Consider the following 23,554-nt stretch of genomic DNA (forward strand, 5'->3'; position numbering starts at 1 on the left):
GCTTTATACCCGGAGCCAGCGACCGGGCACGCACCCACGCTCCCTCCCCCCTCGCGCTCGCGATCTGCCCGCCATGCTCGCGCCCACAACGCGCTCTCCGCGTACGGGTCACGACATGACTCCAACAGAACACACGCGATCACCCCGCGCGGCTCGCCAACGGCCTGCGGTCACACCCGCGCACACTGCGCACACTCGCACGGACACACCCGTGCTACACACACACACACGCACACACGCGCTACTCGCCGCGGACCCGATGCACCCGACCCGGCCAGCCCGCGCCCATACACGCGTTGGTCGTGTCCGGTGCATCGCTGCGGCTTATTTGCCCTAACATTCGCGCCCTGAGCCGCGGCTCAGAGCAGCCCGGCGTCCTCGACGTCGCCGTCGTCCACCAGCAAGGCCCGCTCCGCCGCCGGCGCCTTCTTCCACTGCGGGCACTCGCGCTTGAAATGCCCACGTTCAACGCACTTGTAGCAGCGGCCGCCCTGGTTCCCGCGGAAGCCCGACGCCTCGCTGCGCGCCCCGTCGTCGTCGTCCCGAGCTCCGCCGCGCTGTCGCTCCTGCGCGCGCCACTGTGCCGCCGTGAACATGAGAGCGCCGTCCGCTCGCTCGCCGTCTGCCTGTCCACGCCATCGGAGCCGTTCGTCGAACGCCTTCAGCCGCCCGAGTGCTTCCTCGAACGGCATCGTCGAAACGTCGCAAAACTGCTCGATCCCGGCCACCGCCGCGTACAAGCGGTCCGGCACGGAGTCGAGCAGCTTCTTCACCAACGCGGCGTCCTCCAGCGTCGAACCGAGCGCCGCGTAGAGAGCCGCCATGCCACCGAGCTTGCCTGTGAACTCGTCCAGCGTGTCGCCGCTCGCCATGCGCAGGAGCTCGAACTCCCCGCGCAAGGTGCCCAGCCGCGCCGCCCGTACGCGGTCCGCGCCAACGAATCATGCCTTCAGAGCAGCCCACACCTCCGCGGCAGTCTTCTTCGCCGCCACCTGCAGCAGGTCCTCTGCGAGCGCTCCGAGCAAGTAGGCGCGTGCGGGCTTGTCCTTCTTCGCGATGAGGGCGGCCGCCGCGTCCTCCGGCACCACCACTGCCTCCCACAGCCCGGCCGCATCAAGGTTCGCCTCCACCTTGATCGACCACGCCGTGTAGTTGTCGCCGGTGAGCAGTGGCACCGCCTGCGGCATCGACCCGCCCGCTCCGCCGGCGCACGGGACGATTGACATCGCCGGCGCGCCCTGAGCTGAACGTGGCTCTGATACCAACTGTTGGAACCGCCAACTCCTCGCTTCACTCCTCCTACCTCTCTCTGTCGCCGTAGCTCTCACCGAGGAAGAAGAAGATCAGAGGAAGAAGAACGAGTCGGGGACACGGTGGATTTTCCCGGCGCACGAACGCCAACACCCATGAGCTCGTACTCGTCACCACCGCACTGTTACAACGATCACCGTCGCGGCTTTATACCCGGAGCCAGCGACCGGGCACGCACCCACGCCCCCTCCCCCTCGCGCCCGCGATCTGCCCACCATGCTCGCGCCCATGACGCGCTCTCCGCGTACGGGACACGGCATGACTCCAACAGAACACACATGATCACCCCGCGCGGCTCGCCAACGGCCTGCGGTCACACCCGCGCACACTGTGCACACTCGCACGGACACGCCCGTGCTACACACACACGCACACACGCGCTACTCGCCGCGGACCCGGCGCGCCCGACCCGGCCAGCCCGCGCCCATACACGCGTTGGTCGTGTCCGGTGCATCGCCGCGGCTTATTTGCCCTAACATTCGCGCCCTGAGCCGCGGCTCAGAGCAGCCCGGCGTCCTCGACGTCGCCGTCGTCCACCAGCAAGGCCCGCTCCGCCGCCGGTGCCTTCTTCCACTGCGGGCACTTGCGCTTGAAATGCCCACGTTCACCGCACTTGTAGCAGCGGCCGCGCCGGTTCCCGCCCAAGCCCAACGCCTCGCTGCGCGCCCCGTCGTCGTCGTCCCGAGCTCCGCCGCGCTGTCGCTCCCGCGCTCGCCACTGTGCCACCGTGAACATGAGAGCGCCGTCCGCTCGCTCGCCGTCTGCCTGTCCACGCCGTCGAAGCCGTTCGTCGAACGCCTTCAGCCGCCCGAGTGCTTCCTCAAACGGCATCGTCGAAACGTCGCAAAACTGCTCGATCCCGGCCACCGCCGCGTACAAGCGGTCCGACACGGAGTCGAGCAGCTTCTTCACCAACGCGGCGTCCTCCAGCGTCGAACCGAGCGCCGCGTAGCGAGCCGCCATGCCACCGAGCTTGCCGGTGAACTCGTCCAGCGTGTCGCCGCTCGCCATGCGCAGGAGCTCGAACTCCCCGCGCAAGGTGCCCAGCCGCGCCGCCCGCACGCGGTCCGCGCCAACGAATCGTGCCTTCAGAGCAGCCCACACCTCCGCGGCAGTCTTCGACGCCGCCACCTGCAGCAGCAGGTCCTCTGCGAGCGCACCGAGCAAGTAGGCGCGCGCGGGCTTGTCCTTCTTTGCGATGAGGGCGGCCGCCGCGTCCTCCGGCACCACCACCGCCTCCCACAGCCCGGCCGCATCAAGGTTCGCCTCCACCTTGATCGACCACGCCGTGTAGTTGTCGCCGGTGAGCAGTGGCACCGCCTGCGGCATCGACCCGCCCGCTCCGCCGGCGTACGGGACGATTGACATCGCCGGCGCGCCCTGAGCTGAACGTGGCTCTGATACCAACTGTTGGAACCGCCAACTCCTCGCCTCCCTCCTCCTAGCTCTCTCTGTCGCCGTAGCTCTCACCGAGGAAGAAGAAGATCAGAGGAAGAAGAACGAGTCAGGGACACGGTGGATTTTCCCGGCGCACGAACGCCAACACCCACGAGCTCGTACTCGTCACCACCGCACTGTTACAACGATCACCGTCGCGGCTTTATACCCGGAGCCAGCGACCGGGCACGCACCCACGCTCCCTCCCCCCTCGCGCCCGCGATCTGCCCGCCATGCTCGCGCCCACGACGCGCTCTCCGCTTACGGGCCACGGCATGACTCCAACAGAACACACATGATCACCCCGCGCGGCTCGCCACTGTGCCACCGTGAACATGAGAGCGTCGTCCGCTCGCTCGCCGTCTGCCTGTCCACGCCGTCGGAGCCGTTCGTCGAACGCCTTCAGCCGCCCGAGTGCTTCCTCGAATGGCATCGTCGAAACGTCGCAAAACTGCTCGATCCCGGCCACCGCCGCGTACAAGCGGTCCGGCACGGAGTCGAGCAGCTTCTTCACCAACGCGGCATCCTCCAGCGTCGAACCGAGCGCCGCAAAGTGAGCCGCCATGCCACCGAGCTTGCCGGCGAACTCGTCCAACGTGTCGCCGCTCGCCATGCGCAGGAGCTCGAACTCCCCGCGCAAGGTGCCCAGCCGCGCCGCCCGCACGCGGTCCGCGCCAACGAATCATGCCTTCAGAGCAGCCCACACCTCCGCGGCAGTCTTCTTCGCCGCCACCTGCAGCAGCAGGTCCTCTGCGAGCGCACCGAGCAAGTAGGCGCGCGGGCTTGTCCTTCTTCGCGATGAGGGCGGCCGCCGCGTCCTCTGGCACCACCACTGCCTCCCACAGCCCGGCCGCATCAAGGTTCGCCTCCACCTTGATCGACCACGCCGTGTAGTTGTCGCCGGTGAGCAGTGGCACCGCCTGCGGCTTCGACTCGCCCGCTCCGCCGGCGTACGGGACGATTGACATCGCCGGAGCGCCCTGAGCTGAACGTGGCTCTGATACCAACTGTTGGAACCGCCAACTCCTCGCCTCACTCCTCCTAGCTCTCTTTGTCGCCGTAGCTCTCACCGAGGAAGAAGAAGATCAGAGGAAGAAGAACGAGTCGGGGACATGGTGGATTTTCCCGGTGCACGAACACCAACACCCACGAGCTCGTACTCGTCACCACCGCACCGTTACAACAATCACCGTCGCGGCTTTATACCCGGAGCCAACGACCGGGCACGCACCCACGCTCCCTCCCCCCTCGCGCCCGCGATCTGCCCGCCATGCTCGCGCCCACGACGCGCTCTCCGCGTACGGGCCACGGCATGACTCCAACAGAACACATGCGATCACCCCGCGCGGCTCGCCAACGGCCTGCGGTCACACCCGCGCACACTGCGCACACTCGCACGGACATGCCCGTGCTACACACACACGTACACTGGCTGTACTGCTAGACGCCAGAGCAGATGGAGCGGCTGTGGCTGTCTTCTTTCGTGATTGCTTACGAGGCACAGGAGAAGGACTACGACGCGCCGGAGCATCCGGGGCGACGGCGGGTCTCTTCCGCCCTTGCTGGCGAGGCGGAGAAGGAGGAGGCTGGTGGCTGCTCGGGCGCGCCGGCGCAGGCGAAGAAGGAGGCGGAGTGCCGCCACGCGCCGGAGAAGGAGGCTGAGTGCCCTGATCGTAACTCGCCGGAGGAGGAGGCGGTGGAGGAGGCGGAGTGCCCTGACTCGCCGGAGGAGGAGGAGAAGGCGGAGGCATCCAGTTCGGAAGGTTGATGAGCTCCTTCCGCCATAGGCATGGAGTCTTCATACAAGAACCCAGCCGAGTCTCCCCTTCACCCGTAGGGTGGTCAAGCTGGAGGTCCTCAAATCCTTCTGTGATTTCATCCACCATCACCCTAGCATATCCTTATGGAATCGACCGGCAGTGAAAAGTTGCGCCAGGTTCAGGAGGTGCAACAGAGCCAACAGTCGCCTTGACTTTCAATTCCATCCACTGCGTCATAAGGTGGCAATGCTGAGACTCCGTGATAGCATCTACGGGGTAGCTAGCAGGAGCCGTGAAGACACACTCCTGAAGCAGCTCCGTGGAAGCCACGCTGCTTCTCCGCTTAGATGGCGAGGTAGCTTCAGGTGTAGGTTCGGCAGGTCGCGTGCTGTGAACTGCCTCTCGTTCCTCTAGTGCTTGTACCCTTGCGTGCAGCGCCTGTAGTTGGGTCAACTCCTTTTTCTTCTTCCTCTCCCAGCATTTGTACCCGCCTGCGTCAGGAAATCTAGCCGTCCACGAAAGGGAGCCTGGCGTGCCTCGTGTCCATCCGGGGTGCTCAGGATTCCCGAGGGCCTCTGTGAGCTCGTCGTTCTCTCTGTCCGGAACGAACGTTCCTTGCTGCGCCTTTTTGATATAGTCCTGAAGCTTCACGATGGGTGTGTTCAGCTGCTCGTCGGTCCAAACGCACTTCCCTGTTACAGGGTCCAATTTTCCCCCAACCCCGAAGAACCAGGTCCTGCAACGGTCTGGCCAGCGTCGCGTCTCTGGTTCGATCCCTTTATCAATGAGGTCATTCTCAGCCTTGTCCCACAACGGCCAGGCTTTCAGGTAGCCACCTGACCCCATGCGATGGTGATGCTTCTTCTTTGCAGCATTTTTCTTGTTTGTCGCTAACATCTTCGCTGCTCTCTCAGATTTCTTTTTGGTGACAAATTTGGGCCACTGATCTTTGATCTTCTCAAATCGGCCGATGAATTCAGGAGTCTTGTCTTGGTCGACAAACGATGATTTCAGCTCATTCCTCCACCTCCTGAATAGCTCAGCCATCTTCTTAAGAGCATAAGCCTTGATCATTGGCTTTTTAACTGGATTCTCCGGATCCTCCTCTGGCGGGAAGGTGAAATTTTCCTGCAGCACGGTCCAAAGATCAGCTTTCTGCCTATCACTGACATAAGACACCTGAGAGTCTTTGTCCTTAGGCTTCAACCATTGCTCGATGCTGATCAGGATCATGTCCCTCACTAGAACCCCGCACTGAGCATTAAATTTTTGCTTGGTCTGGAGGGGTTCAATCGGTTGGCCAGCACGATCAATTTCGATGATCGTGTACCTTTCATCCGTGCGCAACTTTCTCTTCGGGCCTCGTCTCGTTACCGAAGTGCTGCTCGATCCAGAGGGCTAGAAAAGAAGAAAACGAAGAGAGTTAATATGTGTACATACCAAAAACAATTAATGCACATCAATTAGCTATATAGTCAGCACATGCTTAATTAATTAATATATATACCTGGCCGGACTCCGTTCGGTCACTGGAGCCGTCATCACGGTGTCCTTCCCCCTCGATTCGGTCACCGGAGCCGTCATCACGGTGTCCTTCCCCCTCCATTCGGTCACCAGAGCCGTCATCACGGTGTCCTTCCTCCTCCATTGTTTGATCATCATCGTAGCCTGCTTCTTCATCCAGCTGTCTTTCCAGACCATCGGTGCATGTGTCGTTGAGAAACGACAAGACAGCGTCACTTCCGTGTGCGATTATCTCCCCCAACACCGCTTCTTTTTCTTCGTCTCGAGGGTGCGAATCCATAGTTTCTGCAAATATTTACAACATGGCAATTATTATTCAAACATGACAGATGGATATATTAGTGGCAAACATAGAACTAGCCAGGAGCACGATAAGGAATCATATTAGTGGCCTGGCATCGATGCTTCTCTAGGGTTTGGGGTGGCCTCGACAACGCTTCAAGGCCTCGACAACGCTTCAAGGGTTTGGGGTGGCCTCGATGACAACGCTCTTTTAAGTTGGTAAATTTCAGTGGCCTCGAGAGAGTTTGTCGGATAGGGGCGCGGCAGGAGGGGGTAGGAGACCGACATCGTTTTTTTCTAGGGTTTGGGTGTCCTCGAGAGTTCTAGTCGAGCGAGAGGGCCGGGGGTGCTCCCGTGGTATAAGTTATCATGGTCGAGAGGGGGTTATATTGACAACGACATACCCGATAAAAAATAAGAAAATGAAGAAGAAGAAGAAAAGAAGAAAAAAAAGAGGAGAAGAAGGAAGGAATAGAGGAGAAGAAGAAAAAATAGAATATTTTCTATTTTTTCTTCTTCCTCCTCTATTCCTTTCTTCCTCTCCCCATTTTTTTTCCTCTTCTTCATCTTTTTCTTTTCCTTCTTCCTAAACTAAACATAAACTAAAATAATCCTAAAACTAAACGAAACTCTCCTCCTCCCTTTATATTTCTTCGTCTTATTTTTTTTCATCCTAAAACTTTATGAACAAAATTACAACAGAAAAAACAATAAAAATTCTATGAAATAATAAAAATTCTATGAACAAAATTACCTAACAAAAAAAAATCCTATGAACAAAATTACAATAAAAAATCCTATGAACAAAATTACAATAAAAATTCTATGAACAAAAAAAATAATAAAAATTCTATGAACAAAATAAAAAATTCTTTGCATATGAACATATATACAAACATTTCCATATTCTACAATATCATCATCATATTCTACAATAATATCACCAAAAATCCTAACTTTTGAATATGAACAGGGGGTCTGCTTCGTCATCGGCGTCGGGGCGGGCGGCAGCGTTGGGGCGGGCGCGCGGCGGCATTGGGGCGCGGGGAGGAAGGGGGAGAGGAGGGGGAACGGCGCGGTGAGGCTCACACTGCAGGCGAGCAGCGGCGAGGTCGGGGCAGGGGCGACGGCGACGAGGTCGGGGCAGGGTGCGGCGAGGCCAGGGCAGGGGCGACGGCGGCGACGAAGACGGCGGCGAGGTCGGGGCAGGGGGCGGCGAGGCCGGGGCAGGGGGGCGAGGCCGGGGCAGGGGCGACAACGACGAGGTTAGGGCAGGGGCGACGGCAACGAGGTCGGGGCCGGGTACGGCGAGGCCGGGGCAGGGGCGACGGCGACGATGGAGACGGCGGCGAGGTCTGGTCAGGGGCGGCGAGGTCGGGGCAGGGGCGGCAGCCTGGCGGCGTCGATGTCGTCGGCGTCGTCGGGGCGGCAACTGCGAGATGAGAAGTGAAATTTTCACAAGTTCTGCTTATATACCAAGAGCATTGGTCCCGGTTCGTGGCACCAACCGGGACCAATGCACCCCTTTAGTCCCGGTTGGTGCCATCAACCGTGACCAAAGGGCGGGAAGCGGCGGCCTTTGGTCCCGGTTGGTGGCACCAACCGGGATTAAAGGGTGAGCATTGGTACCGGTTGGTGCCACGACCCGGTACCAATGCATACCTTTAGTACCGGTTGGTGCTACCAACCGGGACCAAAGGTCCTGTGCTGCTGCGCCCGTGTTGAAAGTTTAGTCCCACCTCGCTAGTTGAGAGGGGCGTGCAGTGGTTTATAAGACCCACTGACGCACCCCTCTCGAGCTCCTCTCCATTGCAAGCTTACGGACCTAAATGTCACTGCTATGCCTGATGGGCCTACTGGGCCTTCTGCGGGCCTGAATCCTGGCCCGTTGATGGGTTTCTAGTCATATTCAGGCCGTGGCAGCCCAGTAGGTGGCATATTTTTTATTTTTTGACTATTTTTTTTGTTTTCTTCTTTGCTTTATTTATTTTGTTTTGTTTCTAATTATAACGAAAAAACTTATTTTATTTTATTTTATTTTGTTTCTAATTACTTATTTATTTTATTTTATGATAATTCTTTTTGCTATTAAAGTTTCTAACAAAAAAAGTTCTTTATGAAAATTCTTTTTGCTTTTCATGATTTTGAACAGAAAATACTTCGATAATTTTAGTTGCATCAATTTTATATAATTTTAGTTTCAATAATACTAGAGGTTGCTTATAATGTTTTGAACAGAAAATACTTTGTTAATTTTAGTTTCATAAATGTTATTACAGTTTATTTTATTTTGTTTCTACTTATATATTTTATTAAAGTTTATTTTATTTTGTTTCTACTTATAATGTTTCAAAATGCACCATTCAAAGCCACATCATCAATTTTCAACCCTTTCTGACTTCATTTGTTATTTTTCATGCATTTACTGATTTTTTTCAGCTATAAGACCCTGAAATTGAAAAGCACTTCAAATGAACTCTGAAAAGGTTAAAAGTTGGCATGGTATCATCATTTCACCAACATAGCATGTGCAACAAAGTAGAGAGGCTTACGGCAAAAACTGGATGCACTTCATGTACAAAACGGACAATCTCTTTCGAAGTATGAGGGTTTCAAATGGAAACTCGTCTGTTACAAAAGGATTTCATTTTTTTTGAACTTATTTGAACTCCATAGTTTTTATACGTTCAAAATGCACCATTCAAAGCCACATCATCAATTTTCAACCCTTTCTGACTTCATTTGTTATTTTTCATACATTTACTGATTTTTTAGCTATAAGACCCTGAAATTGAAAAGCACTTCAAATGAACTCTGAAAAGGTTAAAAGTTGGCATGGTATCATCATTTCACCAACATAGCATGTGCAAGAAAGTAGAGAGGCTTACGGCAAAAACTGGATGCACTTCGTGTACAAAACGGACAATCTCTTTCGAAGTATCAGGGTTTCATACGGAAACTCGTCTATTACAAAAGGATTTCATTTTTTTGAACTTATTTGAACTCCATAGTTTTTCTATGTTCAAAATGCACCATTCAAAGTCACATCATCAATTTTCAACCCTTTCTAACTCCATTTGTTATTTTTCATGCATTTACTGATCTTTTTCAGCTATAAGACCCTGAAATCGAAAAGCACTACAAATGAACATGGATAGATAAGTGACCAAATTAATAGTAGTTCATCATCACATTAAAACCAAAGTACATACATAGTTCAAATTGAACAACATATAGCTCTCCAGAGCATCTAGTTAAACCATACATTGAAACTATGTAAACCTTTCAATGCAACAACAAATGCGATCATAATCACAACTAAGGTAACAATTGATCCAACGGCATAATGATACCAAGCCTCGGTATGAATGGAATATTTTCTAATCTTTCTAATCTTCAACCGCATTGCATCCATCTTGATCTTGTGATCATCGACGACATCCGCAACATGCAACTCCAATATCATCTTCTCCTCCTCAATTTTTTTACTTTTTCCTTCAAGTAATTATTTTCTTCTTCGACTAAATTTAACCTCACGACAATAGGGTCGATTGGAATTTCCGGTTCAACCACCTCCTACATAAAAAAATCTATGCCATATTGGTCGATATAATTGTCATAAACAATAAATGAACCAAATAGTTATAAAAAGATAATATATACCACATCCGAATCATATACAGGACGAGAGCCGACGGGGGCGGATACCAGAACCATCGCAATATATAATAACAAGGAATAATAAAAGTAAGAAAATTAGACAAGTATCAATCTCAAGTAAGAATTTTTTTCTTTCAAAAAGAAGATAAGAACAAGAGCCTCACCACAGTGTTGCCGGCGACGAGATCAGCGCGGGCGATCGACGGCGGTGAAGACGGGGACGGGACGTGATAGACCGCTAAACCTAAAAAAATCTTAGGGAAAATGGAGCTCGGAGGTCGAGTTTCGAGAGAAGAAATATTAACTAGTGTGGCTCGTACATTTCATCGAACACCTCATGTGCATAGGAGGTGAGCTAGAGCACCCAAATGCCCTCCCCTCGCCGGGCAGCAAAAAAAATAGCACGGTGGAGTGCTCTGCTGGCTGGCGATGGGCTGTATATAGGCAAATCATTTGTCCCAGTTCGTGGCTGGAACCGGGACCAATGGTTATGGGGCCAGGAGCGAGGCCCATTGGTCCCGGTTCGTTCCAAGAACCGGGACAAATGGGTCCAGACGAACCGGGACCAAAGCCCGCGAGGCCCCGGCTGGCCACCTGGGCTCACGAACCGGGACGAATGCACCCGTTCGTCCTGGTTCGTATAAAAACCGGGAGTAATGGGCTGGCCAGGCCCGAACGAAAGCCCCTTTTTCTACTAGTGCCCGCCGTCACCCACACCAATGGTTGCGACCGCCACCAACACCCGCGGTCGTGGCCACCACACACATTGGTAGGGGAGCTAGGTTTAGAGTTAGGAGTAAGTGGGTTAGGGAGTTAAGGCTAGGGTTTGTAGATCGTAGATTGCTTGTGATTCATATTGTGTTCTATTACATTTTTTGTTGGTAGCGTTATGGCTAGGATTTCTAGATCGTATATTGTAGGCACTTTCTTATTCGTAGATTGTTTACATGGATTCATAGCAAGAGCCAATGTTCTAAACCAGAGTTCATGCCCAAATTGCAATGTAGTGTTGTTGGTATTGTTCGTCAATTATAGGAACTTTCTTATTCGTATTCGTAGATCGTAGACCGTAGATTATATGAACTTTCTTATTCATATTCGTAGATCGTAGACTATAGATTATTGGAACTTTCCTATTCGTATTCATAGATCGTAGACCGTAGATTATAGGAACTTTCTTTACAGGGGATTCATGATAAGAGCAGATGTTTTAGCAGAACGTTGATTTATTTCCGTTTCGCCAAATTTCTAGAAATATTATGTCATCTTGTTTAAAGTGTTACTCTGTTTTCCATGAACTTAATATCATAGATGCATGCTGGATAGCGGTCGATTGGTGGAGTAATAGTGGTAGATGAAGGCAGGAGTCAGTCTACTCGTCATGGACATGATGCCTATATGTGATCATTGTCATAAATAACGTCATAACTATGCGATTTTCTATCAATTGCCCAACAGTAATTTGTTTACCTGATGTATGTTATGTGTTCGAGAGAGAAGGCTCTAGTGAAATCTATGAGCCCCAGGTCTACTTTTACCATATCATAAAAAATGAAAAATATTTTGCTGTAATTTATTTACTTTTTTTTGCAATTTATCTATCTACCTATACATGATTTGATCCTTGCAAGTAATGAGTTCAAGGGGATTGACAACCCTCTTGCCCGCGTTAGGTGCAAGTATTTTCTTTTGTTTGTGCAGGTAATGATGACGAGAGTTTGCTTGGTTCTCCTATTGGTTCGATGATCTTGGTTCTCACCGAGGGAAATACTTATCTCTACTGTAATGCATATCCTCTCCTCTTCGGGAAAATCCCAATGCAGTTTACAAAAAGCAATAGCTAGCAGAAGCAGCAGCACAACAAGCACTCAAGCAGCAGCGGAGAACATCCCAAAGGCAGCAGCAGAGTAGCGGTAGCGGGCAGCAGCAAAGCAGCGCGACAACAAGCAGCAAGAAGCAGGAGTAGGCAGCAGCCAGCAGCGTAGCAACGGCTTGCAAGGGCGAGCGAGGGCGTGGCTGGGGAGGCTCGCGGAGCACGCAGGGGCAGCGCGCACGGGACATGGCCACGGTTGTGGTGAGCACGGGCTCGGGGGGGTAGTGGCAGAGCACGGAGGGGGCGGCTTGCGGCGGCTGGCTCACCGGGGAGGCACAAGGAGGCCCGAAGGGAAGCTAGTAGCTGTAGGGGCGGTGAATCGACGCGGTGGACGACGGTGGCCGAAGGTGAGGAAGAAGACGCGGGCGTCGATGGGCCGGCTCCCCAAGCTTGATCCGGTGGCGCAGGCGACGAAGGGAAGACGACGATGCACCTTGCAACGCTAGCTCAGCGCGGGGACGATGATGGCCGCAAGGACAACAAAGCCATGGCCACAGTGCTTTCCCCGATGTTTGCGGGGGAGAGGGGGGGGGGGGGGGGGGGGGGGGGGGGGGGGGGGGGGGGGGGGGGGGGGGGGGCGAGGTTTTACTACGGGGCGTCCGGGGTCTTGTAGAACATCGGGAGGGGTTGGATGCGCGCCGTGTGGCGATCCCTGGCCATGGACGCGCTTTATCCACGGGGGCGCGGTGAACAGATGTGGGGGATGAGGGGGGTTAGGTGGGCTGGGCCTCACTGTTCTATTAAGGCCCAGTTGCACAATAATGTATTTCCCCCTTTTCTTTTCTATTTTCTCTTACTTTAATTGTTTCTCCTCAGTTTGGTAATTTAATTAAATACCAAATGATTGGCACATAAATACTAGGCCATACATTGAGTTAGCACAAATAGTTACAATTTATTTTGAAATGCTTAAATATTTGTTTAAATTGAAATGGCTCTATTTAGTGTTGTTGGTGCTGTTTTAATTAGGTTAAGGCTATTTTAATAATTTACATGATGTTGTTTTATTCATGAAAATTAGTTAGTGAATATTTGCAACTCAACAAACATTTTTTTACTGTTTGACGAAATAATAATTTGACTTGTATTTGAATTTGAATTTGTCTTGAGCTCCAACTAAGTGCCAATTTAATTTAGCAAACATGGTGACATGGCATCATTAGGTTGGGAATACTATAGCATGATTATTGGGGTGTTACACATCTTATGCGCAATGCAAGACGCCAGGAGAATGTCAGCGATGCTTTTGCAGTGGAAGCTCATGCAATGTCCCATGCCGTGTCTCTCGCTGATGATCTGGGAAGCACAGGGGTGAAATTTGAGACTGACTCACAACTGTCGTTTGATGCCCTTGACATGTACAAGGCGGATTCGTCGGCGTACGCTGTTGTCATTGAGGATACAAAATACTAGCTAAAAATGTGGCTCTCTCGTCATGTACTCCCTCCGTCCCATAATATAAGAGCGTTTTTTCAAAAACGCTCTTATATTATGGGACGGAGGGAGTAATATCTATGTGTAGGTGATCTGGAAACGATGTAGCACACGAGTTAGCTTCTGTCGGTCATTTGTATGACTCGAACCATTATGTTGAGTGGGAGTCTGATGTACCAGCCCGTTTGGCTCGATGTGTTTTGGGGTGACATGCCCAAGCACCATTCAGTTATAAAGCTTTGCTTTCTCAAAAAAAAAAAAATTTAGGGCCACATCCTTCCAAGATTTGGTGAGCTAGTTTTGGAGAGACGTGATGTCCTTGTCTAGGGACTTATTCGACGCATAGGTGATGGGACAAGAACTAGTATCTAGGAGCACAATTGGCTCCCTCGAGACGAAATGATGTGGCCAATTGTATCTTTATTCGGTAATCCACCATAAATTGGTAGAGGAACTTATAGATGAGACTACAGCTAAATGGAACGAGTCACCTGTCCGAGAGCTCTTTTGGGATGGAACCTTGATAGCAAAAGGAGTTTTTCTAATTCTGTGCAGTATGAAAAAAAAATTAGAGCTCCCTTTGGAAGGTTGTTATCCCATCAAAGTTGAAAGTTTTCATGCAGAGACATCCACAACAATCTCTCCTAACTGTTGATAAACTGTGTTATGCACTTTGCAGGGGCGGAGGATTCATTTGATTATCTTGGAAAATACCTAGAATTGATCCACTTGACAACTGATACGTCTCAAATGTATAATATAATTTTGATTGTTTCGTGCTGCTATATTATCAGTTATATATACTTTCATTATCATTTTATACCTTTTTATATTATTTTTCTGGACTAACCTATAAATTTAGTGCCCAATGCCGGTTCCCGTTTTCTTCTTGTTTTCGGTTTGGCAGAAAATCAATACCTAGGTAGGTCCAAACACGATGCCCATCTGTGAACATTTTTTATCGACCAGAAGGAACACTAGAAGCTTCAGGAGAAGTCGAGAGGACACACCAGCCAGTCACAAGGGCTGGTGGCGTGGTCGCGCCACCCGGGCTTGTGGGCCCCTTGAGCTTCGTCTTGACCTAATTCTTCGTCCTAAAAATCAAATAATTCCTTAGACCATCCGTGCAAGATCATAGTGAAAAATATCGCCCCCGCTAGCCTCTGTTCTGAAGCGATCCCATCTAGAGCCCTATTTCGGAGCTCTGTCACAGGGGGATAGGACCTACAGGTCCATAGTAGTAGCTAGATGGCTATCTCTCTCTCTCTCTCTCTCTCTCTCTCTCTCTCTCTCTCTCTCTCTCTCTCGGATCTTCAATACCATGTTCCCGTCTGACATCAATTAGACGTATTTTTTATGTAGTGTTGGTATCCGATGAATTATGGATTTTTGACCAGATTGTTCATTGAATATTACTGAATCTTTGCAAGTTTCTTTCCTGTATAATTAAGTAGTTGTGTATGCTTTCTAAGTTATTTGTCTTCTCTGGCCATGATAGATGGGTAATTCTTTAGAGGGAGTGGCGCATAGTAGTGGGTCCAATCTTATGGTGCTCTTCTCCAATTACAGAAAGGACTAAGACACATATTGTAGTTGCCACTAAGGGTAGAACAACAGAGATTTATCCTATTGCTACATTTCTTTCTGCCCACATTATGTCATCTTGCTTATTGCGTTGATCTGCTTTTTATTAAACTTAATACCATGATATGAATGCTGGATAGCGATTTCAGGATGGAGAATAGTAGTATATGCAGTTGGATAACGGTCTACTTATCGCGAAAGTAATGCCTATAAAAGGTTAAGCCATGAATGACCATAGTTATGAATGTTGCTTTTATGTCAATTGCCCAACATTAATTTGTCTGTCATGCCATTACCTGCTTTCGAGGGAGGCGCCACTAGTGAACCTATGCCGCTCGGGTCTATTCTCCATTAAAACTTGCTTCTATAAAAAATATCATTTTCTTTTACTATTTTTCCATTTCACTATACCCACTATCAATCCACTATTTGCTTTTAACCTTACAACTAGCAAGACGAGGGGATTAACAACCTTCTTGCCAAGTTGAGAGCAAGTATTTATTTTCTTTATGTGGAGGTGTTGCTTATCTTGTTAGCTTGTTGACTCCTACTTGTTCTATTAAACCTTAGTTCCTAACTGAGGGAAATACTTTTGTTGCTTTACTACATCACTCTTCCTCTTCAGAGAAATCCAACAACTCACACGGACTAGGAACATGGAAATTAGACATAACACATGGGCCAGCATGAGCCATAGTTTATGAATCTAGAACATTCATCCATGATTGTGCATGCGGCCCGTAAAAAAAATACGCCTCGCTATGCTAATTCAAGTGCTAATGCCACCGCGAACAATCACCGAAATAAGCGGATAGTGGGCTGGCCCTGTAGCCCTATGCTTTCCTCACGCTGACATCACCCAAATTTCCTTCATTATTTTTTTACATGTTTTGAAAATTATAAATACATATATTGTGATAAAATAGTCAAGTTAATCTATTTAAAAGTGTTATTCACACATTTTAAAAATATTCATCTTGTGTAAAAAAAGCATCCTCAACTACCAAAAAATATTTGTACCACTCAAAATATTGTATGTGATATTTAAAATATGTTCATGCATTTCAAAATTAATGTACATAATTTTTTTGGAAAATCTTACACAGTTAAAAAAGCTTCAAGTAATTCAAAAAAAAAGTTCCATACCATTCAAAAAGTTGTGTGTAACATTTAAAAAATGATCATGCATTTCAAAAATATGTTTGTTACACTTAAAAAATGTTTCTAAAATGTTAAACAATGTTAGATTAGTTTAAAATATTTTTTTATATCATTCAAAAATGTTTCAATGTGTATCTGAAATGATTAGCACAGATTCGAAAAAATATTCAAAACACATATTTGAAAAAATATGTTAATAATCTATATAAAATGTTAAACATATAAAAACATTTAGATGTTTACGAAAATCGTACATCTATTATATTATTAAAACGATAGAAAACGAGTGGTGAAGATTTATCGCTATGGAGTTAATACTATATTATTAAAACGATAGAAAACGAGTGGCGAAGATTTATCGCTATGGAGTTAAGTTATTTGAACGGCTGAGATTCATCAATCAATATATATAACAGTCAATCACCATGTACCGAAGGAATATAGAACCTGAGTTGTTGCAAGGAGACACGAGTAGCACACGCCCAGTCAAAAAGAAAAAGGGAAGTGTAGGACACAGACACGCGGCTGATTGATTTCCATAGGAAGCAGACAAACAAGAAAAACAGAAGAAGAGTAACACACGTACACGTTACACACAGTTTGCGTGAATGATTTCCATCGAATGCATACGTTGATTGCAAAGTGGATACTAATTAGAAGGGATCAGATTTAGAACTAGACGTAAAAGGCATGGACACGTTCGATGGAAGTTGATTGAAACAGTCAGTTTCGCATCCATATATGACATCATTTGCTGCTGTAAAATATTATAACTTTTGCGGAAAAATGTAACGTATTGTGTATGTACACGTAACTAGAGTTCACGTGCACATGCATATGGATTTTTTTTAGAGACTCGAATGCACATGCATAGAAGACACATAGACTTGGTCATTCATCCATGCCAGGTTAGCAAAGCTATAAGCCCCAAATTAAGGTACATGTCAAAATAAATAAATAAGAAAACCTAGAAGCCAACTAATAATAGTAACAAAAATAGTCACAACGGCGGATAAATCTTCAAAAATAAAATTACCGAAAAAGGCTTTCGCCCCGCTTTATATTATAAAGCCAACCGCACAATAAGCATCCAACAAAGACCAACACACCACAAACACACACACACACGGAGGTCCACAGGAGCCAAAGTAGTACATCAAAGGGTCATAGCTGAGGGCACAGCACAACAAGCCCTAAAATCAAAAGACGCACGCCACAATCCGCACAAACGCCAGGCGGACTAATCAGGCTCAGGGGGAGGAGGCGGCAGCGGGGGAGCCAAGCGGAGCGCCATCGAGCGGAGATCGGAGAGGAGGGCGGTGATGGCGTCCCGGTCCTGAGGGCGGCTAAGCGGCTGCCAAAGCTGCAGGTAACCACACAGTTTAAAGATTGCGTCAGTCGCACGACGAAGGGGCACCTTCTGAATAACAAGCTTATTACGGATGTTCCAAAGCGTCCAGTCAAGAACCCCTACGCACAGCCATCTAATATGGCGGAAGCGGGCAGGGCAGGCGTTAAGCTCAGCAAGCAGGTCGGGGAAGTTGGTATTACACCACTGTCCACCAACCGTTTCGCGGAAACAGGCCCAAAGGAACTGGGCAGGGTGGCACGAGAAAAAGATGTGGTTAGCATCCTCAACGGTGCCATAGATGGGGCACATTCCATCACCCGGGCCATTTCGCTTGAGGACCTCAACACCCGAAGGGAGCCGGCCACGGATCCATTGCCATAGGAAGATCCGGGTCTTCAGCGGGAGACGGATATCCCAGATCAGGCTAAATGGTTCCGGGGCCGACGAGGGAGCAATGGCACCGTATAGGGACTTCGTGGAGAAACGTCCAGAAGGCTCGAGGCGCCAGGACAGAGCGTCCCGGTCCTCCGCCACCTCCATCGGTAGAAGAGCAATGTCCTGGAGGAGGGCGTCCCAGGCGGCCACCTCAGGGGGACCAAACGGGCGCCGGAAGGCGAGACGCCCTAAGTCAATAAGGGCCATCTCAACCGATACTCGGGGGTCAACCGCAATGGCAAATAGCTCAGGGAAACGCACCGCCAGGGGGGCGTTCCCTAGCCAACGGTCGAGCCAAAACAGGGTCGAGGTTCCGGAGCCAACCGATATAGAGGTGCCAATGCGTAGTACGGGCAGGAGCTGGATCACAGACTGCCAGAACTGGGAACCGCCCGTACGTTGGCAAGGCGAGAGGCTGGCCACGAAGATATTTATTACGTATGATGGTGAGCCAGAGGCCTCCCTCCCCGTTGGCAATACGCCACAGCCAGCGAGTCAGGAGGGCAATGTTCATGCGTCGGGAAGAGAGGATGCCAAGACCCCCCTGGTCTTTGGGCTTGCAAATGTACACATGACTTGACTAAAACAAATGTATATCCATATATCAAATTTTCCTTTTTAAACCTAATAATATGTTAGGGAATTTCTTAAGATATTTTGCATCATTCATAAAATGTTTCAACGTTATTTGTACAATGTTTAGCACAAATTCATAAAACATATTGAAAGCACTTATTTGAAAATATATTAATCATTTATTCCAAAAATGTTTAACATATATAAAAAATATTTTATATGTACATAAAAATGTGTATTGTGTATGAAAAAGAAAAATCTAAACAATTATTTTAGAAAATACTAATCATGTATTTGAAATATATAAAAAATGTATATGCGATATTAATGATGTTTACAAAAAATGTATAATGTGTGTAAAAATTAGACATATGTTGAAAAAAGGAAATAAAGGATAAAAAAGTTTATAAAATCATAGAAAACTGGAGAAAATTGAAGAATGAAACAAAGAAAAATGAAGAAAAAATGAAAAAAATAAAGAGGAAAAATGAAACTTGAAGGAAACCTAGGAAAAACCATAGAAAACAGATGCAAGACAGTGAAAAAGACGAAAATAACCATGGGGGAAAAAACTTGCGTGCAGTTATAGTTTTGGACTGGCTCAATTCCCTTCGCAGCTGGCGAGAAATGGCATTTGCAGGACCAAGCTGGTTGCGTGTCTTCAATAGTGGGCTGACTTACTAGTATATGGGCATTCTTCTAAGTTGATGTGCTTCAAGGTTCAATCCCTTTTAGATTGCTGGGCTTGCTACCCCTTAAAAAAAGATTACTGGGCTTGCTTCAAGCCGAGCAGGAAAAAAAAAGCAGCAAACACTGGACCCCTTCCTAGATATTTTAGAGAATTTTCTCAAAAAAAAGAAGAAGATATTTAGGAGAAAAACTAAAATGGCGATTCACCGGAATTTCGAGAGCCAACAATCATTTCCCCTCTTGAGTCCTGCTTCTTTCCTTCTTTATTGGTTTATTAGCTTGGCCAGATAAGATATACAACTTTTTTTTGTGGTTGCTGGGGATAAGATCTACAGCTATGTATGGCTATGTCACATGAACGCATGCGAACAAGGTATAATCCATTTTGTTTTGGAAGAGACAAAATTGCATGACTATCTTGTCATAAACTACTGGCGCAACCTTTGTTTAGAAGATATCCACATCATTCCCTCAAAAACAAAAGATATCCACATCACCCCACGTCCTCATTTTTAGCTATAATACAGATATGCGCAGTCATACATGTTCACAAGTGGAGAAGGTTTTAGTCCGTTGGGAAGAGACGAAAATGCCAGACTGTATTTCCTTAATCTAATGGCCAGATCTCCGGGTGTAATGTCTCGTTATTTAGATTATAAGTACACCAATCTAATGGCCAGATCTCCCTGTGTATTGTCTCATTATTTAGACGAAACCCAATCGAATGCACTTAACGACTGAGCTGCACGTGCAGTGTCTCGTTATTTAGATTAGAAGTACAGCATATTCGTACGCTTTCACATGTACCTACAGAATGAATATTCTTTGTGCCACTTGTGAGCGACTAACAGGCAACAGCTGCGTATTACTACTATACTTCACAATCCTAATTGCCACTTAATACGATATCGTGTTTGTCACTAGATTAATTACACCATCTCCTAAGGGATCGATTGTGAAGCATGATCCTGTATTAACCAACCTGCCAAAGTTATTCAACAAAACAAAAACAAAAAAACCTATCAAAGTTATTTAGTCCAATGGTTGCTTGTCATTAGTTCCTCGTAATACAAGGCTGCAACCACCATAGTTGCTAGGCATCTAATCACATGGACCTGATGGGCACATATCTTTTGTTAACTCGGCCTATGGAAAGACTCAACTTAAGCTCTAGTCAGGTCAACTTTCCCCTCTTCCTCCTCGACCGTGCGGCTTCATTATAAGTCCGCCTGCAGCTAGCTAGCAAGCAGCAAGGAGACATATATATCTCGTTTCTCTCTTCGCAGTAAGGATTCCCCAAGCTAGTGCTCCTCTCAAGGTTAGTGCTATGCAGCTTGTTATTTCTACATGTCCGCGCAATCATCATGCTAAGTTTTGCCCTTCCTTTTCAAAAACATCATGCTAAATTTTGCCTCCTTATTCTTGTATAAGTTGTTAAGCAACTGTACCACTTTGGTGAAATGAAATATTGTTTTGCAGTTAATACACAACTTGTGGCTCCCTCACATTTCTTAAATCATCAGAAATGGCCACACCAAGCCTCGTACTACCAAAGGAACTACCATATGAATTTTTGAAGAAAATCACGGATGACTTCTCCGATGACCGTAAAATTAGTGATAGTCCATTTGGAATACTTTATAAGGTTAGTTTGATTTTCTCTTGATATTTCCAGTCCTTCCAGTTAAGGTTGATGCCAATATGCTAATATAATATAGAGTATATCTATGATATTGAACAGGGAATTAATCCAGATGATGGCAAAGTGATTGCTGTGAAGAAACTTCAGGAAAACGCACCGATGCCACCTAACAAAGCATTTGCGCAAGAGGTTCAGAATGTTATGGCGCTCAAACATGATAACATAGTACAGTTGGTTGGATTCTGCAGTGAAACAACAAAGAGATTGGTGCAGTTTGATAAAAGATATATCCAGGCAGACATTACCGAAAGTTTAATCTGTTATGAATATTTACCCAATGGGAGCCTTCAAAAGAATCTTTTTGGTATGCCATATATTATATGTCTGATTGTTTTGAGTTTATTCTCGTTCTTAGTGTGTACTCGAAGCTATATGGAGCTAGAAAACAACTTTTAGACGTTATTTAGAGTTTTGATCATTTTGTCTAGTTTTTCTTAATGTATGTCTACACTATATAATTTTCTTCCAGACTCTTTATCTTTGTACACTGATATACAGGAACCAAAGGTGACAAGGTTGTCTCTTCGGTCAAACCTGATATTGATTGGGACACACGCTTCACAATAATCAAGGGGATCTGCCATGGTTTACGTTTTCTACACAAGTTGGATATTCCCATCATACATATGGATTTGAAGCCTGAAAATATACTTTTGGATGCAAATATGGTGCCAAAGATCGCAGACTTTGCACTTTCTCGGGTCTTTGGCCAAGAACAAACACGATTGTGCACACAAACAGTTGTGGGATCATAGTAAGCTCATCATAATTTTTTTATAACATTAGGTTTCTTAATTATAACGTAATTAACTTCTGTTCATTTTACTCTCGATATTTTCCATTTAACTTGTTAATGCCAATCAGTGGGTACATGGCTCCAGAATATTTATATAGAGGTGAAATCTCGGCCCAGTCAGACATATATAGTTTAGGATTGGTGATAATCGAGATCACCACGGGAGAGCAGAATTGCCCTGAAAAAGACCAACCATCTGCAAGAAATTTTATTGATAAAGTAAGATAAATACAATTTGATTATTTGAATATTGCACCCCATGTATGTTAAATTTAGTTTGTACATTATCACCGAGCAACTTGATAAAATTTCTGCAGGTACGTGAAAAGTGGACAAAGGAGGAGCACATAGCATCCAAGTACCCATCGTTAGAGTATGGTTGCCTCCAGCAAGTATTAGCATGCATCAATATTGGGCTGAAATGTGTTGCGATTGATCGGAAACTCAGGCCTTCGATTGTCGACATTGTTGACATGCTCAATGGACTAGGTTCAAGATGAATGCAAACATGGTAAGCCCTGAAATTTCTGAACTTCCAGAAAATCTAAATAAGTATCTTAATTTTGCTTTTCAAAAGCCTGATCGTGATAGATTCAATAGATGCATGGTTCCATGTATTTTTTAGGTGTAGTAAATACACTCATATTCTCCCATATATGTAACTTTTTTAGATATGTTGATATATTTAAACATTCAAACATCAAAACTGAAATTTATTTAATTTTCTTGTTACCTTGTAAGCAAATTACCACAAACATACACTTGGAAATTATTTTTCACTGATGTAGGATCACCACTTGTTGGTAGGTATTCTTTTTTTTAACCTTTGACCTCATTAATAATAATAAAAGTAATATGTACAAATCTAATCTAAAAAGAAAAATAACCGGGAACTATCCAACACCAGTATTTTCTAATATTGCGAATACATAAGTCTGAAACTGGTTTCAGATCAAGGAGTTAATCCATTGATCATGTTCTGAGCACTGCCCCTGCGAAAAATAAAACCCTAACCTATCTACTAGCCAAAGCCGAGGCACCATGATTCCCCACCCCACCACCGGCCGCTAGAGCAGTAGGTAGAGGGGAAGGCGAATCTAGTGGCTCGCCGGTGGAGATCAAGAGGTGGAAAGCTTTGCCCTAGTCACCTTGCAAAAGGGGAAAGAAAGACTATATGCCAGCCCATCCGGTAGCCTAGCCAACATCCTCATAGGCATGTTTATGTAATTATTGTGAACTTTAGCTAAATTTGTTCCTTTTTTCTATATATGTGAAAATGATTGTAGTAATATGTTGCACATTAATTTGCTTAATCATGTGTTTTATGCTACACATTTCAGAAGGTTGTGAACTTATAATATATATGTAAATGGCATTTCAGGTCTCCCGTGCTTCCCCCGCGAGAGGAAACTTTTGGGTCCTTTTAAGCTACTGCACGAAGAAATAAAATAAGCTCCATTATTGCAAGAGGACCGTCACCTTAATGTGGAGACATTTAAATTTTATTACTTTCCAAATATTATATCGTTTTCTATCATGCAAACAATTATGTTGTTGGCTCTGATAATGTGTGTTGGAAATACGAATTTGTTTTCCAAGGTAACTGGATGGTTCCAGTAAAACAATCCATTTAAAAATGAACATGTCTTTAAAAAAAATTATTAAGGCATTTCATGCCTGAACTGCAGAAAAAAATTGAACGACAGCCTAGCCATTTCATTGTGAAAAATTCAGTCAAGTCCAGCCCCCCGCGTCGCTACGCATGAGCGACATGGATCGCGACATAGCCACCGCCGGGAAGGAAGTTCCTCCTCCGTCTCCCCTGCCCTTGCCGCCGCCAGGACACGCCGCCGGACAATACCCACGCGGCTGCTGCAGTGGCGGGCTTCTCGCTCCCCGTGACGGAGCTCCCGTTTGGCTGGCTCGTGCGGATGCCAGCACATGGGGTGTCGAGCGGACAGCGGTACGGCCCTTCCGG

The 23,554-nt window shown here is 47.3% G+C and overlaps 2 protein-coding genes across 3 annotated transcripts; one reads left to right on the plus strand and one right to left on the minus strand.

The window, feature by feature from the left end:
- Positions 1-359: 359 nt before the first annotated feature.
- LOC125525508 lies at positions 360-872 on the minus strand. Its single transcript, XM_048690518.1, has one exon. It carries the CDS (start codon positions 870-872, stop codon positions 360-362), a length of 513 nt encoding a protein of 170 aa, XP_048546475.1.
- A 19,364-nt stretch (positions 873-20,236) lies between these two features.
- Positions 20,237-23,179, plus strand: LOC125525857 (cysteine-rich receptor-like protein kinase 6). Of its 2 annotated transcripts, none has more exons than XM_048690863.1 (7): positions 20,237-20,396; positions 20,558-20,723; positions 20,820-21,084; positions 21,279-21,534; positions 21,645-21,795; positions 21,894-22,087; positions 22,958-23,179. In XM_048690863.1, the coding sequence occupies exons 2-6, from the start codon at positions 20,604-20,606 to the stop codon at positions 22,074-22,076; spliced, it is 975 nt and encodes a 324-aa protein (XP_048546820.1). In that variant the 5' UTR covers positions 20,237-20,396; positions 20,558-20,603; the 3' UTR covers positions 22,077-22,087; positions 22,958-23,179. The 2 variants fall into 2 exon arrangements, with proteins under 2 accessions (XP_048546820.1, XP_048546821.1); XM_048690864.1 differs by having other exon boundaries at positions 20,243-20,396; positions 20,602-20,723.
- The last annotated feature ends 375 nt before the right edge of the window (positions 23,180-23,554 follow it).

This window comes from Triticum urartu, chromosome 7, assembly GCF_003073215.2.
Source record: "Triticum urartu cultivar G1812 chromosome 7, Tu2.1, whole genome shotgun sequence".
Taxonomy (NCBI): Eukaryota; Viridiplantae; Streptophyta; class Magnoliopsida; order Poales; family Poaceae; genus Triticum; species Triticum urartu.

What these genes read in the sequence shown, in the direction of transcription:
- LOC125525508 (XM_048690518.1), bottom strand. Translation starts at nt 872, where the DNA reads ATGGCGAGCGGCGACACGCTGGACGAGTTCACAGGCAAGCTCGGTGGC.
- LOC125525857 (XM_048690863.1), top strand. Translation starts at nt 20,604, where the DNA reads ATGGCCACACCAAGCCTCGTACTACCAAAGGAACTACCATATGAATTT. An exon ending in CAAACAGTTGTGGGATCATA is followed by an intron (nt 21,535 to 21,644) that starts GTAAGCTCATCA and finishes AATGCCAATCAG; the next exon opens with TGGGTACATGGCTCCAGAAT. An exon ending in CAAGAAATTTTATTGATAAA is followed by an intron (nt 21,796 to 21,893) that starts GTAAGATAAATA and finishes AAATTTCTGCAG; the next exon opens with GTACGTGAAAAGTGGACAAA.